Source organism: Vitis vinifera, chromosome 17 (genome assembly GCF_030704535.1).
Source record: "Vitis vinifera cultivar Pinot Noir 40024 chromosome 17, ASM3070453v1".
NCBI classification, from domain to species: domain Eukaryota; kingdom Viridiplantae; phylum Streptophyta; class Magnoliopsida; order Vitales; family Vitaceae; genus Vitis; species Vitis vinifera.
Window position 1 is genome coordinate 16,638,480 of NC_081821.1, and position 14,685 is coordinate 16,653,164.

At 35.3% G+C, this 14,685-nt stretch overlaps 1 protein-coding gene across 1 annotated transcript in view; it reads right to left on the reverse strand.

Annotated features, from left to right (window-relative positions):
• The window catches only part of LOC100255247 (uncharacterized), a 58,445-nt gene that overhangs the window by 28,098 nt on the left and 15,662 nt on the right, over positions 1-14,685 (reverse strand). The window contains exons 3-6 of the mRNA XM_010665601.3: positions 11,545-12,190; positions 11,188-11,359; positions 8,570-8,930; positions 4,044-4,154 (exon numbers count right to left, since the gene is read on the reverse strand). Of these exons, the coding sequence (XP_010663903.1) occupies positions 4,044-4,154; positions 8,570-8,930; positions 11,188-11,359; positions 11,545-12,190 (1,290 nt within the window). The remainder of the gene's footprint in view (positions 1-4,043; positions 4,155-8,569; positions 8,931-11,187; positions 11,360-11,544; positions 12,191-14,685) is intronic.

The window sequence follows — 14,685 nt, forward strand, 5'->3', positions numbered from 1 at the left end:
GTTTCATCACTACCATGAGACCAAGTTTGTATCAAACCCCCTAAACATTGCTCCTAACTTGAGTAGGTATATTAGCATCAACGTGTTGTGTCAAACGTGACACCTTTGAGATGGTATAGGAGCTCATGAAGTCATAGATACTTTAAAAGAAGATAACCCTTTTCATGACAAGATCTAAGTGATAATTCATTTCAAGTGCATAGACACCTCTACCTAGAATGAAGTAAGAGAAACCCTCTTAGTAATTGCTATAACAAATAACCACATTCCATAAGCATCCAAGGTACTTGGATTTACTTGGAGTAAGCAACAATACCTAAATGTTGAAACGCAAAGGCACAAGTGAAGTGATAATGAAGCATAAGAACAAGTATTGACACAAACACTCTCCTATCTTGACCTCATTTACTCCAGCTAAGTTAATCTAGAACTCAAAAGCTCCACCCAAGGTGAAGACTTTTTACTTGGCTTATGGCTAATAAGAAGGTTAATAATCACAACATGCCTAAATTAAGGAGATCCTACAAAGTTCTCAACCCAAATCAATGTGTTATTTGTTTAAAGACACTAGAACTTTGGAATGGAATGTTTAGCTTAGTCAATCTCATATGAACACCACCTAGAGACAGATGTTGGGAATCTCCTTTAAGGTCTTTGGTAGCCTTCCAAAAGGGAACCTCCCTAGCAAGTGGTTGTATTATCCTCGATTTGGTTTATATGGTTGGAGAGGAATGTTATTATATTTGAGGATAGATAGAGATTAGCATATGCCATTTGGGATTAGATTAACATTTTCTCCTCCCTTTGGGCCTCAATCACTAAACCTTTTTGCGGAAATCCCTTTGTATATTTAAATGCTAGATTGGAAGAGTGTTTGCAACTCAAGCAGGCCAAAGAAGAAAGTTATGATTGTTTAGGTATCCTTTCTGCATGCCAAAGCTTTGTGCCCATTCAATCTAATTGTAGAGGGAGATTTTGCTACTATAATATCTTCGACATCTAACAAGGAGAGAGGCTTATGGATGTTTGACAACTAGATGTACAAAATCATAGATGATCCTAGTGAGCTACGTTGCTCCTTCTCTTGGGTTCCTCATTCAATTAATCAAGTCATATTAGCCAAACAATGAGCAAAGCACTTGGTTTCCTTTGTTGGAGATTTTCTTACCCCTTTAGGCTATGTTTGGTTAGCAGGAAAGGATATGTAGGATATGTATATCCTAGGATTTTTTTTTTTTTTTTTTGATAGGCATGTATATCCTAGGATATCATATTCCATTAGATAGAAAATATATATCTGAAGATATGATTTCCAATGGGATATAATATCCTTGAACATACATATCCTATGAACATGATATTTTAAGGTAGCGTATCCAATGGAATATGTTATGTTATATTATATTTATATTTAATTTGTGAAATGAAATGAATAAAAAAATAATATGAAATATATATTATTTTCAATGTTTAAATAAAAATTATATCACATTCCAATATTTTCTATTTAAAAAATTGAAATTTCTCTTATATTTAATAATATTAATGATTAAAATATTTAAACTTTATAAATAAATAAAATTTATATTATGTTATTCAATATATAAAAATATATATTAATATTAGTTTATAAATTTTTTTTTTAGTTTTTCTTTTTTAACTATAAATTTAATTTATAATAGAAAAAATTATTTTGCAAAATGAGTATATAAAACAATTTTAAAAAAAATTGATAAAAATAAATAAACTTATGATACATGGGATATACATATCCCATATCTTGGCATGGAATTACCATATCCCATGTAGAAGGAATAAAAAAAAGAGCATGGATAATATATCGCACCACTTATCCTATCCCATGTTTAGTTGAACATAGGATAGGATAAGTGATGGGATAACTTATCCTATCTCACCATCAACCAAACTTGGGATGGGATACGATATAATATCTCCTCTCTTATCCTATCCCATGCTATATCCAACTAACCAAACATGGCCTTAGTGCATTTTTTTCCCTTGTGAGGATAGCCTAGTTTTTTTATGGTGCATGATATTCCATTACCTTTTAACTTACAATTGTACATCTTCAAAGGATTGTTCGCCATGCTTGTATTTATCATTTAATAAATCAAAATCTTTGTTTAGATAAAAAAAAATATCAACACAACTATGTAATGCATGATTCAACCTCTCACTTCAATCTCTCACATCATTAAGGTATTTGGTAAGTCCCGCCAAGAAAAAAAGACCCTATCATTCTCTACTCGATTCATGTACCTCACACCATATCCCTTGGGTTTTCTCATTCCTCTCCATAACACAAATCCAACTTCTACCGTAAAATCAGCATCTCATTATAATACTCAGTCACACCACAATCCCCTTGTTTGGATTGCCACAATTTAGATATTAAATCAAATATCAAAGCAGAATTTTCCAGATTTGAGTATGTTCTCGGACTGCCTTCCACACTTCCTTGGCAGTTTTTATGAAGAGATAGAGCTTCCCTATTTTTAGCTCCATTGAGTTGATAAGCTAGGTTGTTATCATGAAATTTTCGAATTTCCATGTTGCCAACTTTGGATCATCTGCAGCTGGTTTCTTCACCTCACCAGTTAAGTGTCATAGCTTTCCTCTTCCATCGATTGCTAGCTTCATAGTCTGGGCACATTCTAAATAATTCTTACCATTCAATTTATGAATTGTTAATTGAAGGGTAGAACTAAATGATGAGATATCAGGTCCATTTGGGGAAACAACAGGATTTGTTAGGTCATTCTCTGTTGTAACTGAGGATGAATTTTTATTGGCCCTAGTCATAGTCATCTTCACCACGGGAATTATTTGATAAAGAACCTATGCTCTGATACCATGTAGGTTTTGAGGAAAATAAATTTTTATTAATCCTCTTTTCTGAATAATACACAAAGGATACAATATAAGTTCATATAGAGACTCCTCCAGATAAAAAAAAACAGGAACTTCCTAAAAAATAGAACAGGAAACTAACTAAAAAATCCTAACTAAATCTGAATTTAAAAATAAATATCAAATTTTATCCTTTTTCCTAAAAATAAGAACAATATTCCTAGATTCTCGATAGTTCCATTCCCACAAAAGAACAAAAACAAATGCAACTACATCAACCATTAAGGTATGTCAGATAATGAGGTTGAGTCATTTCCAGGACACTAGTAAATCAAATGATACAGCTGTGCTATTGCATCAAAATGTGTTTATAAACACACCCAAGGAGAGAAGTAGTTTCATGTCACTCAAAGCGCCAACCATACAAATCTGGGAAGTACTTCTTTTGCCCTCTAACATAGAAAAATCAAGAGAATACTTGCACAGCATATTATTGAAAACCAGAAATGAAAATGAAAATTGAGAGGAAACAACTAAGCCAAGGAGGTTTGTTAGCATCTCACCAAGGTTTATAAGAGGTTGTTCCCATGGCAAAGGTTCAAATTCCCTCCTGACCTTGAACACCTCTCTTGCAAGTTATTAGCAAATTTTTATTTAGATTATTATTTGCCAAAAAAGGTGTCACAGAAACACAATTTTTACATTAAACTGGGCAGGTAATGCAAGTTTCAATTGCAGGATAACAAGTGAAACCTTTTGAACTTCCAACTTTTGCTTTCAAGGTTAAGCTATTTAGCAAACTGCAAATTATTAAGCCAAATCCAATTACATATGAGATTTAATCCTAAAGTAAACAGAATCTTTATATATGAGATTACATGTCACTACAAAAATGGTATAAATGGAATGAATATAAATTAAGTAAATGCAAACTTTTAGATGGTGGGTAAATGATCCAAGTTGGTAAGCAATGAAGTAAAGTCATTCCAATCCTATAATGAAACAATTATAGAAAAGTCTCCCCATTATGCTAGCAACTATATAACATAATAAAATAAGAATTTTTTCTAACATAAGCAAAATTCAGCATTCACATTCAGCTCTTACAGAAATCATGATTAATCGAATAGAGACAGTATTGTAAGGAAAAAACACCAAACACACAAATTTACCGCTGGAAGGCTCTCAATAGATGATAATGCCATGTCAAACACCCTTCTTGCATGATCAATATTCCCAAAAATGGCCTCTCTTCGTGCATAAACTCCACATAGCAACAGATCCTGTGATTAACAAATTTGGAAAGAGACAAAATCAGGAATATTCTAATCCCAGAGTTAGGCCCAGAGTGTCTGCAGAATAGTGGCATTCAATATTCAACAACCAGCTATAATAATTTAGAGGAAACATTAGGTATGTATTAAAGCACATATATACAAATTCTACTCTCTCTCTCTCTCTAACACACACACAATAGTCCCTCCCTCTGCTACTTCTATCTCTCTTACACATACAAGATTGTTCGTGCAAGTTTTTTTTTATAGGCAAATAGAAAATATATTTATAGAATAGCACCTATCAAAGAAAGGCACCCCCAATGTACACCGGTAGAATACAAAAGGCAAAAAACAGAAAAGCTACTGAACAAGATAGCCCACATAAAATCCTATCTATTCACAATTTAGGCTGTCTAAAAAACTCCAACATTGTGGCAATCTACATCCCCATTGCATCACGAGACCACTACAAAAGGGATTTCAAAAAAGCATCCTTCAGTCTTTGATCTGGAATCTCTTCCTCACAGAATATCCTTTAATTACCCTCTTTCCAAATGCACCAAACTAAACATAAGGGACCCATGCATCATACATTCCTTTGCCTTTTCTCCATCCCCTTGGCCTTCCACCCTAGGAGAAGGTTTTTCACTGTGTTTGGAAACACCCATTTCAAACCAAGATTGCTGAAGTAAGATTTGACATCTTTTTAGTCTTGTTACGATGAATTAGAATATGACTTGTTTCTTCGCTGTCTTTGTGAAGGCTACATCTTTTACCATTATCCACCCTCTTCTCATGAGGATATCTATGGTTAGGATCTTCCCCCGAACTACTTCCCATGCAGAAAAAAAAAAAAAAAAAAAAACAGGTTCTTAACAGGGCATGAGACCTCAAAATTTCCTTGGTTGGTAACATCTCTCTACGTCCTCCACATGAAGAACTAGTAGGACCTAACACAGAAATTTCCTTTCTCATCTTCTAACCATTGTAAGTTGTCCATCCCTACTCATTACATTCCCACTGAATGAATAAGCTTGAAGAAGTGAACCACCACATCCATTTCTCAATCCTGGAATTGCCTTTGGACTGAATGGACCAATGTCCTCCATTCCTTTTCCCTTCACACAAATTGGATACAGTAGCATTCTTGTCAGAAGCAAAACAGAAAAGCAATAGGAAGACCACTTTGAATGGACTCTCTCCACAAAATGCCATGCTCATTGGCAAACTACCACAACCATTTACCTAGTAAGGCAAGGTTGAATACCTTGAGCCTCCTAATTCCCAAACCTCCATACTTCTTATCCTTACAAACAATACTCCATCTCACTAGACGCATTTTCCTTCCTTCTAGATGACTATCCCATAGAAAATCCTTCTGAATTTGTTCCAATCTATACCCCTCTTAGAATTGGAAAAAGGGACATGAAGTAGATGGGAAGGCTCAATAGTGTACTTTTAGAAGAGAGAGCCTCCTCTTCCACTGCTCCCCCCCACGTTCCCTATACATATATTGCTTCTTCCAAGAGGCTGCTTTTTTTTTTTTTAATCTCTCGTCTACTGAATCCCACAATGCACAAGAATTATGAGCAAGGAAAGCTATGAGGAAGGAAGACTCAACCTTACACCAAATAAAGAGGCCAATCTGTCCACCCCATCACTTCTACCATAGGAACCATCTCACTTCTTTGAAGGTTTGTATTCAAGCCTGACACAATTTCAAAGCAGATGGCAATCCATCTCTAGTATCTCATCTCTTCCTCATCATTCCCAAAGAAGATAAGAGTGTCATCAACAAACAATAAATGAGAAATATTCATCCTTCCTTCCCCTCTACCCTCTACCTCAAAACCTCATATAAACCCATCTTGTCATGTTCTGGCAATGAGAAAACTGAGAACTTTCAGAATTAGCAGCACAAATAGATCAGGAGAGGGCAGATCACCCTGTCACAACCTTCTAAAGCTCTAAAAAAAAAATCAGTGGGGGTGCCATTAACAAGGATGGATAATCTCATAGTAGAAGTGCAAAAATGAACCTGTCTTCTCCATTTATGATCAAACCAATCCCATCATTTCTATAACAGAGAGCAGATGAACTTCCTTTTTACATGAACAGAAGTTTTTTTTTTTTCCTTTTTAATAGGTAAATGAAGATGGTATCAAATAAAAAGTGACAAAAAGAGTGCACCAAAGTAGACAAGATGCATATAATGGTAGGCAAAAGGCATTATAAAAAAGGAAAGTGGACGACAAAAAACTACTCTCTCCCTCACTAAGAACTCATCCAATCAATAAAGCCAAATAAGGACATTGGGCATTCAACAAATTACATGATCAAAAGTTTTTTCTATATCCAACTTGCAAACTAGGCCCAATCTTGAGTTTCTCTTCCTTGAATCAATGGCCTCATTGGCTATTAAAGCAACATCAAGGATTTGTCTTCCTACCACAAAGGCATTTTAATACATGAACACCACCTTTCCCACTACCTTTTTAGCCTATTTGCCAAAACTTTTGCTAAGAACTCATAACAGTTGTCTACTAGACTGATTGGTTGAAACTCCTTAATGTTGTCCACCCCACCTTATGTTGGAATAAGAACCATAAACATAACATTTCGGCTGCATTCAACAAATTCATTTGAATGGAATTCCTCGAAAAGTTGCATCACTTCCCTTCCTACTATAGCCAACAAAATTTCCAAAAAACCCATAGTAAATCCATTGAGGCCTGGAGCATTATAACCTGTCATCTCTGATAGAGCATTCATCACTCTACCTCTTTAAATGGCATCTCTAATCTTTCTCTATCCAAGCTATCAATGCACTTAAAGAATTCTCCTACAACATCTGGTGTTCTAGCTTGGGGAATTTTCAAACATGGACTTAAAACGGGAATAAATTCCAACCTTTGAATTTGTAAACTTAGTCACCCAGACCCCTTTAACTTTGAGTCTACTAATATAATTGTCATTTTGGTGTGCATTAGCCATACAATGAAAGAATTTTAAATTATTATCCCCTTCTTTCAGCCAAATAGCACTCGATTTTCGCCTCCATGAAACTTCCAAAATGGCTAAGTGACTACATTAATCTTTTACCATTTTTTTATTCTTCTTATCCTCCTCTGATAAAAGCCCTTCCCTTTCTAAACTACCCCAACATCTTAATCTTCTCCAAATCAGCTTCTTTCTTAATATATACATTGCCAAAAGCCTCTTAGTTCCACCTTTTTTAGGTCCACCTTCAAAGCTGGCAGCTTCTTAACTAGCAAGATGTTCATGTGAGTGGTATCTATAAAATTAACTGCCCAGTGGTTTCTTCGCTTGCAGCTTGATGTTTCCATTAGTTATGGAAGTCATAACAAATAGGAGAAGAGGAATTCATAGTAAGGTCATTCAAATTCAAAGAAACAAACATTTGGAATTCAAACAAGCACTTCTGAACTGAAGAAACCAACAACAAGCTAGAGGGACTCAAAGGAACCACCCAAAATGATGGAACATGGAATTGGATCAAGTTAAGGATAATGTTCATTCTCATGTACAAAACCGCCAGACAAAGACTTTGGGGTCATTCAAATTCAAAGAAACAAACATTTGGAATTCAAGCAAGCATCTTTTGAACCGAGGAAACCAATTCCCCAGCTACTGGACCTCAAAGGAACCATCCACAATGACAGAACTTGGAAATGGATCAAACTATGGATAATGTTCATTGTCATGTACAAAACAGACACAAAGATTCTGAATATGCGAGAACCACAATCTTTTGGTTGAAGGAATTGGGAGGACTCTAAAATGGGGGTGTTCGAGTCAAACGAGAACAACCATCTCACCATAAGACATAAATATGATAACATTGGTAGGGATTAGTCTCTAAATTAGTGGTCTTTATTGCCTAAAAGGCTAAAACTTTCTTTCTTAATGACAACTCAACATGAAGTAGTTTTTTAAATGAACCTTCGGGAGTTGAAGAATTTCTTGACGGGCTTGTTACTTTTCCACTAGTTAATTACTTACATTTTAAGCATGTACCCAAAATAACTCCTAGAAATCCCATACTAATATTTCAATATTTTAATAGAAAAGACAAAGTAAGAGATGATACAAAGAAGAAGAAAATTTTGAAACCCAAAAGACAGTTTATACGCATAAGAGACATAAAATGACTTATAGCATTACCATTTAAAGGGAAAGAGATGTTAAAAGAACCTTAATAGTTAGAAAAGATCAGTTAAAAGCAATGAATATGGCAATTCAAACTCTGATAGACCACCATCCATGATAGCATTGCCAATAGCCAATGACCTTTAATAATTTGAGATTCTTATATTATATTTTACACAATCAGAATATATCCCAATTGAAGAAATGAAGTGTGTGGATATGTGCTCATAAGGGGTGAAATATAATAATACCTGTCGATCATTTTTTAAGAGGCCCTTTGCTAAACCTCGGCATGGGGTAACTGAACAGCTACAAGAATTCATTTTTGTAAGAAACATATCTTCAGCAACAAGAACAGCTTCCTCCAAAATGTGGTTACGTGGAAAAGCAGTTAAACAAAGTAAGATAGCATTGCGAAGAAATTTCATCATATCAATCCTCCTAGAAGCATCATGTGCATTGCCCAGCAGAACTTCCAAACTGAACCCACACGAGCTGGTTTGAGTTTTGGTTAAAACATCATTAACCCTTCTCAATTTTTCTGAGAGGAAATCTGGCACTGCCTCCAGGCTCAGGATTTTCTCAGTCCAACTTGAGTTGTTTGTGCACATCCTGCATGAGAAGAGGAAGAAGAATCCCACTCATTCAATGATAGACAAACAAACAAGTTAAACAAAAGCAAGAAAGAAAGCACACAACATTTACTGCTATCTATTGCACACATGATATGCACAACATTTACTTCTTTCTATTCTGCTTCGTAGCTGGATGTAGAGTGCTCTTCCCCTCAAAGGTAGTGTGGGATTCTCGGGCTACTGATAAAGTGGGTTTCTTCACATGGGAGGCTGCATAGGAAGGGATCCTAACATTGGATCAGCTTAAAAGAATAGGACAGTTTTTGGCAAGTTATTGTTACATGTGTAAAAAATGTAGAAGAATCAGCAAACCATCTTCTCATCCAACGTGGGAAAGCTATGGGGCAACTTCACTTTTGTTCTCTTTATATGGCATCCCTTCAGTTCGCCCTTCTTTGGTCAAGGACTTGTTACCATGTTAGCATAAGAATTTTGTGGGTAAGAATAGAAGCAAGGCTTAGAGAACAGCCCCTCTCTGCCAATTCTAGAAAATTCGGCAGGAGCATAATCGAAAATCCTTAGAAGGGGTGCAACCCTCTAATCAAACTCTTAAGGATTCCCTTATTTGTAACATATACTAATGGTCTCAGGGGCCTTTTCAAGATGGTTTTCAATTTGGTTTTCCATCCTTGCTAGACTTCATTAAATGGTTGAACTCTAAGTCATTAGAATGTGATTCTGAATGTTGGTTGTATCATTTTTTGCTTTTTAAGCACCTTCGATACTTACTCTCCACTAGATGTGCCCCCTTTTCATATTGGTGCTTTTTTTTTTCTTTTTTTTTTTCTTCTTTTTTTTGATAAGCCTTTGATTGGTGCTCTTAATATAATCCTATTTGCCCATCAAAGGGAGGATATGCACACTACAGATAACATTGGCACCCTTCTGGTCCTGGGTACCGAGCAATGCGCAATTCCAAAATGTTCCTAATTCCTAAAGGAATCAAGACCTCAAAGAGTAAAAATGAACAGTCCAACATGGACATATATTTATCATTTCCTGATCAAGTCATGCAACGATAGTTTGGTCAGGCAATTTTAGGCTTCACAGACAGTCTCTAAAGGGGAATTTGGAGTTGTACCAAAAGTTGATATCAATGCAAACGATAAATGAGTTGGAATATCAAACCACGTAGTGGCCACATTATGGTTTCTCATTCCTTTTTATTCCATATGTAACTCAAGAAGTACAAGGATGACAAACCTTCATAAAGAAGTGGAAAACAGGAGAAAAGTAAACCCTTCCAGAATGTACATGACAAGCAAAAAGAAAATCCCCTCTATGCACATCTAGAAGCCCAAGAGGTTCCTAACAAACTCCATTTTGTAAAAGGCTCCACTTTAGCTAAAAAGTCTGTGATTCACTGATTTAGTTCTCCACCTGAAGGTGGACACAACAAAACCTGACAAGTCTACAATTCACTGGATCCCATGAGAATACTTCTAACAGTACACACTTCTCTGAGGACGACAAAGCAATAACGATGAAAGATCCCCTTCAACCAAGATGTTCCTAAGTACCAGATGATACCTCTTTCAAGCCTTTTAAGTGTGCTAACTGTTGAACAACAGATTTTCCTAAAAGCTTAAGCTTGTAGAATTTGGGCCCACAATGTATATCAAGCACTCTAACACTAACATTCCAAGCCTGATAAATACTCCACCAAGCCAAAGAATATGACACAAATAAACAACAATTGGATGATTAGCCTGATCAAAACAAGTAGGTTTTTTAAATGTTAAAATTGTAAAATAGAACCCATAAAGTGGTTGACATCAATCCTTTTATCATTTTCACATGACCACATTAAATGCAAAACTGAAGAAACTAGCAGGAATAAAAGCTGAAGTGGAGCGAAGCCTCTGCCAATCATGTACAACTTTGTCCCAAGCTCCAATTTCACCTTCACTGCCCCCTAATAGTACCAATCATTTGTCCAATGGATCTCTTCCGATTTACAAAACCAAAGCCATACAGCTTTTCTGGAACTTAATAGTGTTGGATCCTTGGTTGTTCTTGCTGTGTTTCTGAAATATATGAAGTTATCCAGTGCAGCCATTAACTCAGTCTTTCCTACTATGTCCTCCATACCTGGTAGTATATTTAAGTCGGCTCACACATGACATACAATCTCCATTTCACAATGCATAGATATGAGCTTAGAGAGAAAGTGAAGCTGAATAAAAAGCAAGATGAGAAAATACCAAATAGATGCAGTATCTATAGACATTTACCATTCAGGTATCTTTCCACCAAAAAAATCAATGAAGTGGAATAGAAGAGATATGCGAGCCTCTCCTGAGCTTAAAGAGAACAGGTATTCACTGACATCTTCAAATAATATGACTCCCAAAAGTTGCTCATCCAATTGTTTATCAGGAGATTCATCCATATGAGAAGGCCCAACTGTTTCAGAGTCAAATTCAGTATCTGTTATGATACATTTATGAGGAAGATGAATGATACTTAGCTCAAATATAGCTTCACTGCAGCTGATTATGATATTATCAGAAAAACAAAGTTCACAATAACCATTTACAATAAATAATATTAGACCAAAAAAAAAAAAGGAAGCGGAAAGGAGTTAGAACCAGATTTGGTATGGAAAGGCATCCACTGATTGCAGTCCCTTGATGACTCTTCTTCTGACCATCTAGTCCAGATTGAAGTGTCTTTAACCTCATTATTGGCTTCAGCATTGACATCAATGCCCAGCATTTTCATCAAAGCTTCTGTGTCTTCTTCCTGCTCTGTGTCTTTGGTCTCTAATTTGTCTTCAAGATCCTCCACATCCACATCCACATCATTGTCAGCTACATTTTCCAGATTTATACTGGTTTTTTCCAGATTTATTTCCTTCTGTTTTGACAATGGTTCTGACCAACCTGTCCACCCACCTTTGTCGTTTTCATCCGCAGTCTCCTCTTTCATAACCTGTTGTCTGTTTTCCTCCTCCTTTTCCAACCATGTGGACCAACCCAGGGCCCCTTCTTCTCCAACTCTTGCACCATCACCATTCCAAAAATGCTCAAATAATCTTTGTTTACTCTGCTCAGAAAGAAATAGACAAGGACATAACAAACCATATTCAATTTCAGCTTGAAATAGAGCAGTAGCCAACTCCTGATAGCCAGCCTGCCACTCAAACCGGCAAAGGCTCAGAAATATGTCTACCAAACCAAGTTCTAGCTCAATAACAGCAGGATCCGAGGTAGGACTTTTAGCAGTTTGGTGAACCTGTATCAGACACCACGGAAAAGACCAACATAAAGAAGTTTAACATATAAGAGCAATTCCTTGAATCCTTAGATCCATGCCAAATAAACTAAAGAAAAGAAGTAAAATTGCAATTTTTTTAGATTTTCTAGACTGCATAAATGAATGTCCAACACAATGCAAGAGACTGGAACTAGAAAAAAAAGAAGATAATACCCACTAGCCCCTCCAAATTTTACAATCAAATAGCACAATAATTTGAGGGAGCCCATGTAGGCCACACTACAAGGAACAAGACTATAAAGGGGGTATGGAAAAACTTATTTCCTTACAGCATCCTAGGATTTCAAACCAATTGAAAATCTTTTCCAGGAATAAATTTTAAGTCATTTTAATAAACTTCACTGTCTGTGATCCAAGTCAGCTGCACTTTAGTTCTCAGAATTTCTCACTCTTGTTTTCTTTTTTGGAATGACTATAACCTTAATTTTGAGTTCAGAAATTCTTTCCATACCAAGAAATTTCATATACTGATTGAATATTTTCTACCCTTGAGTTAGAAGGGTTAGCACTATGTTTTTGTAATAAAAGATTGATAGCGTTCAAGAAGAACAACAAAAGACTTCTACAGACATGATAGAATAGTAAATTAGAGATTTTTTTTATAGATTTGTGCATTAAAATTGATGAAAAAACTCCACCAATCTCTCTTCTAGCTAAAATTCCTAAAAGCTCGTAGTAAAACTTGAAGAATAAGAACTACTTTTCCAATTTTCCTTTTTCCTCTAATCCAAACCCTGGTCCTAACTTAAATCCCACTACTATATTCCTAAACCCTAATTTCTTTTAACTCACTTCTTATAAATCCTAATACCTGTTGTAAATCATGGCAGTGAAGAAAAAATCCAGTCCACTATATCTTTGGTTGGCCGGAAACTCCTTATATTTATATGAGATTTATAGAGTTCTAGATTACATAAAAAATATAAATATAAATATAAATAAAAACAACAACTGCTTTCTATCTTAACTAATAACTTCCTATCTATCTGATAACTTTATCAACAAGATAACTTTATCTATAAATAAAATAAAATAAAATAAAATAAAATTATAAACATATAACTAAATAACCATATGATGATAGAAACCAATATCTTCAACACTCCCCCTTAAGCTAATGTGTAGATATTAATCAAGCCTAGCTTGGATAAAGCATTTTGTAACGCAGCTCTAGAAAGGGCTTTTGTAAAAACATCAGCCAAGTGATTTATAGAGCAAACATAGCGAGTAGAAATTTCTCGAGCTAATAAGTTTTCACAAATGAAGTGGCAATCAATTTCCACATGTTTCTGGCGTTCATGGAAAACAAGATTAGATGCAATGTGAATGGTCTCTTGATTGTCACAATGCATAGAGAAAGGAGTTGAAACTGGAAAACCCAACTCAGCTACCAATTTTCGAAGCCAAATCAATTCACTACATGTTTGAGCCATGTGTCATGGACTTAGGTGTTAGGTTGTGAGACATGGCTCTATTCAGCTTCAGCACTACTACAAGCAACACATATTGTTTTTTAGTACACCATGTTACCAACTTACCCCTCATAAATGTAAAAAATCCTGTAATAGATCTACTATCATATGGTGAACCAGCCCAATAGCCAACAATACTTAGGTGACCTTTGTTTTGGAACAAAATTCCTTTCCCTAGAGCATTCTTGATATAACAAAATATTCATTCAATTGCTTCCAAATGTTCTGTACGTAGCGCATGCATAAATTGGCTGACAATACTTACTGAATAGGCTAGATTAGGATGAGTTATAGTGGGATAAATAAGTTTACCAACCAGACTTTGATTGCGATGAGAATTAGGCAATTTGCAGATAATTTTTTGCTCATATCAATAGGAATATCACTCAATTGACAAGAAAACTTGTACATTCAAACAAATCTATAGCATACTTCCATTTGACAAAGGAAAATCCCTTCGTTGAAGTAAGAGACTTCCATCCTAAGGAAATATTTAAGATGGCCAAGATCTTTTACCTCAAAAGTGCTCTTCAAGAAATTCTTAAAAGCAAGAATGCCATGAGAATCATCTCATGTAAAAGCTTCTTTTTAGGAGGGGGAACATAAGATTGATCAAGTAGAATGCCTTATGAGAAGGTGAAATGTAATGGTAAGAAACGAAGGAGGACATACAGGCAGAATAATCATATACATAGCAAATGCATGCAATGGAGATTTTGTCACACGATAATATTGAGAAAATAATTCAATAGATGATTTGTTATCAAGGGACTTGGTGAAGAAATTTCTGAACTCCTTTATTGATATTAATCGGTACACACCATACACATATATATACACAAATGACTGAATAAGAAAAAATCAATCTAGCTTAATTCTCTCCTAAAATTAGGAAACTAAATCATAAGGAAATATCCTAAATGATCTCTCCTTTTTTATTCCTAAATTAAAGTCCTAACTTTGGCATTATTTCAACACTCC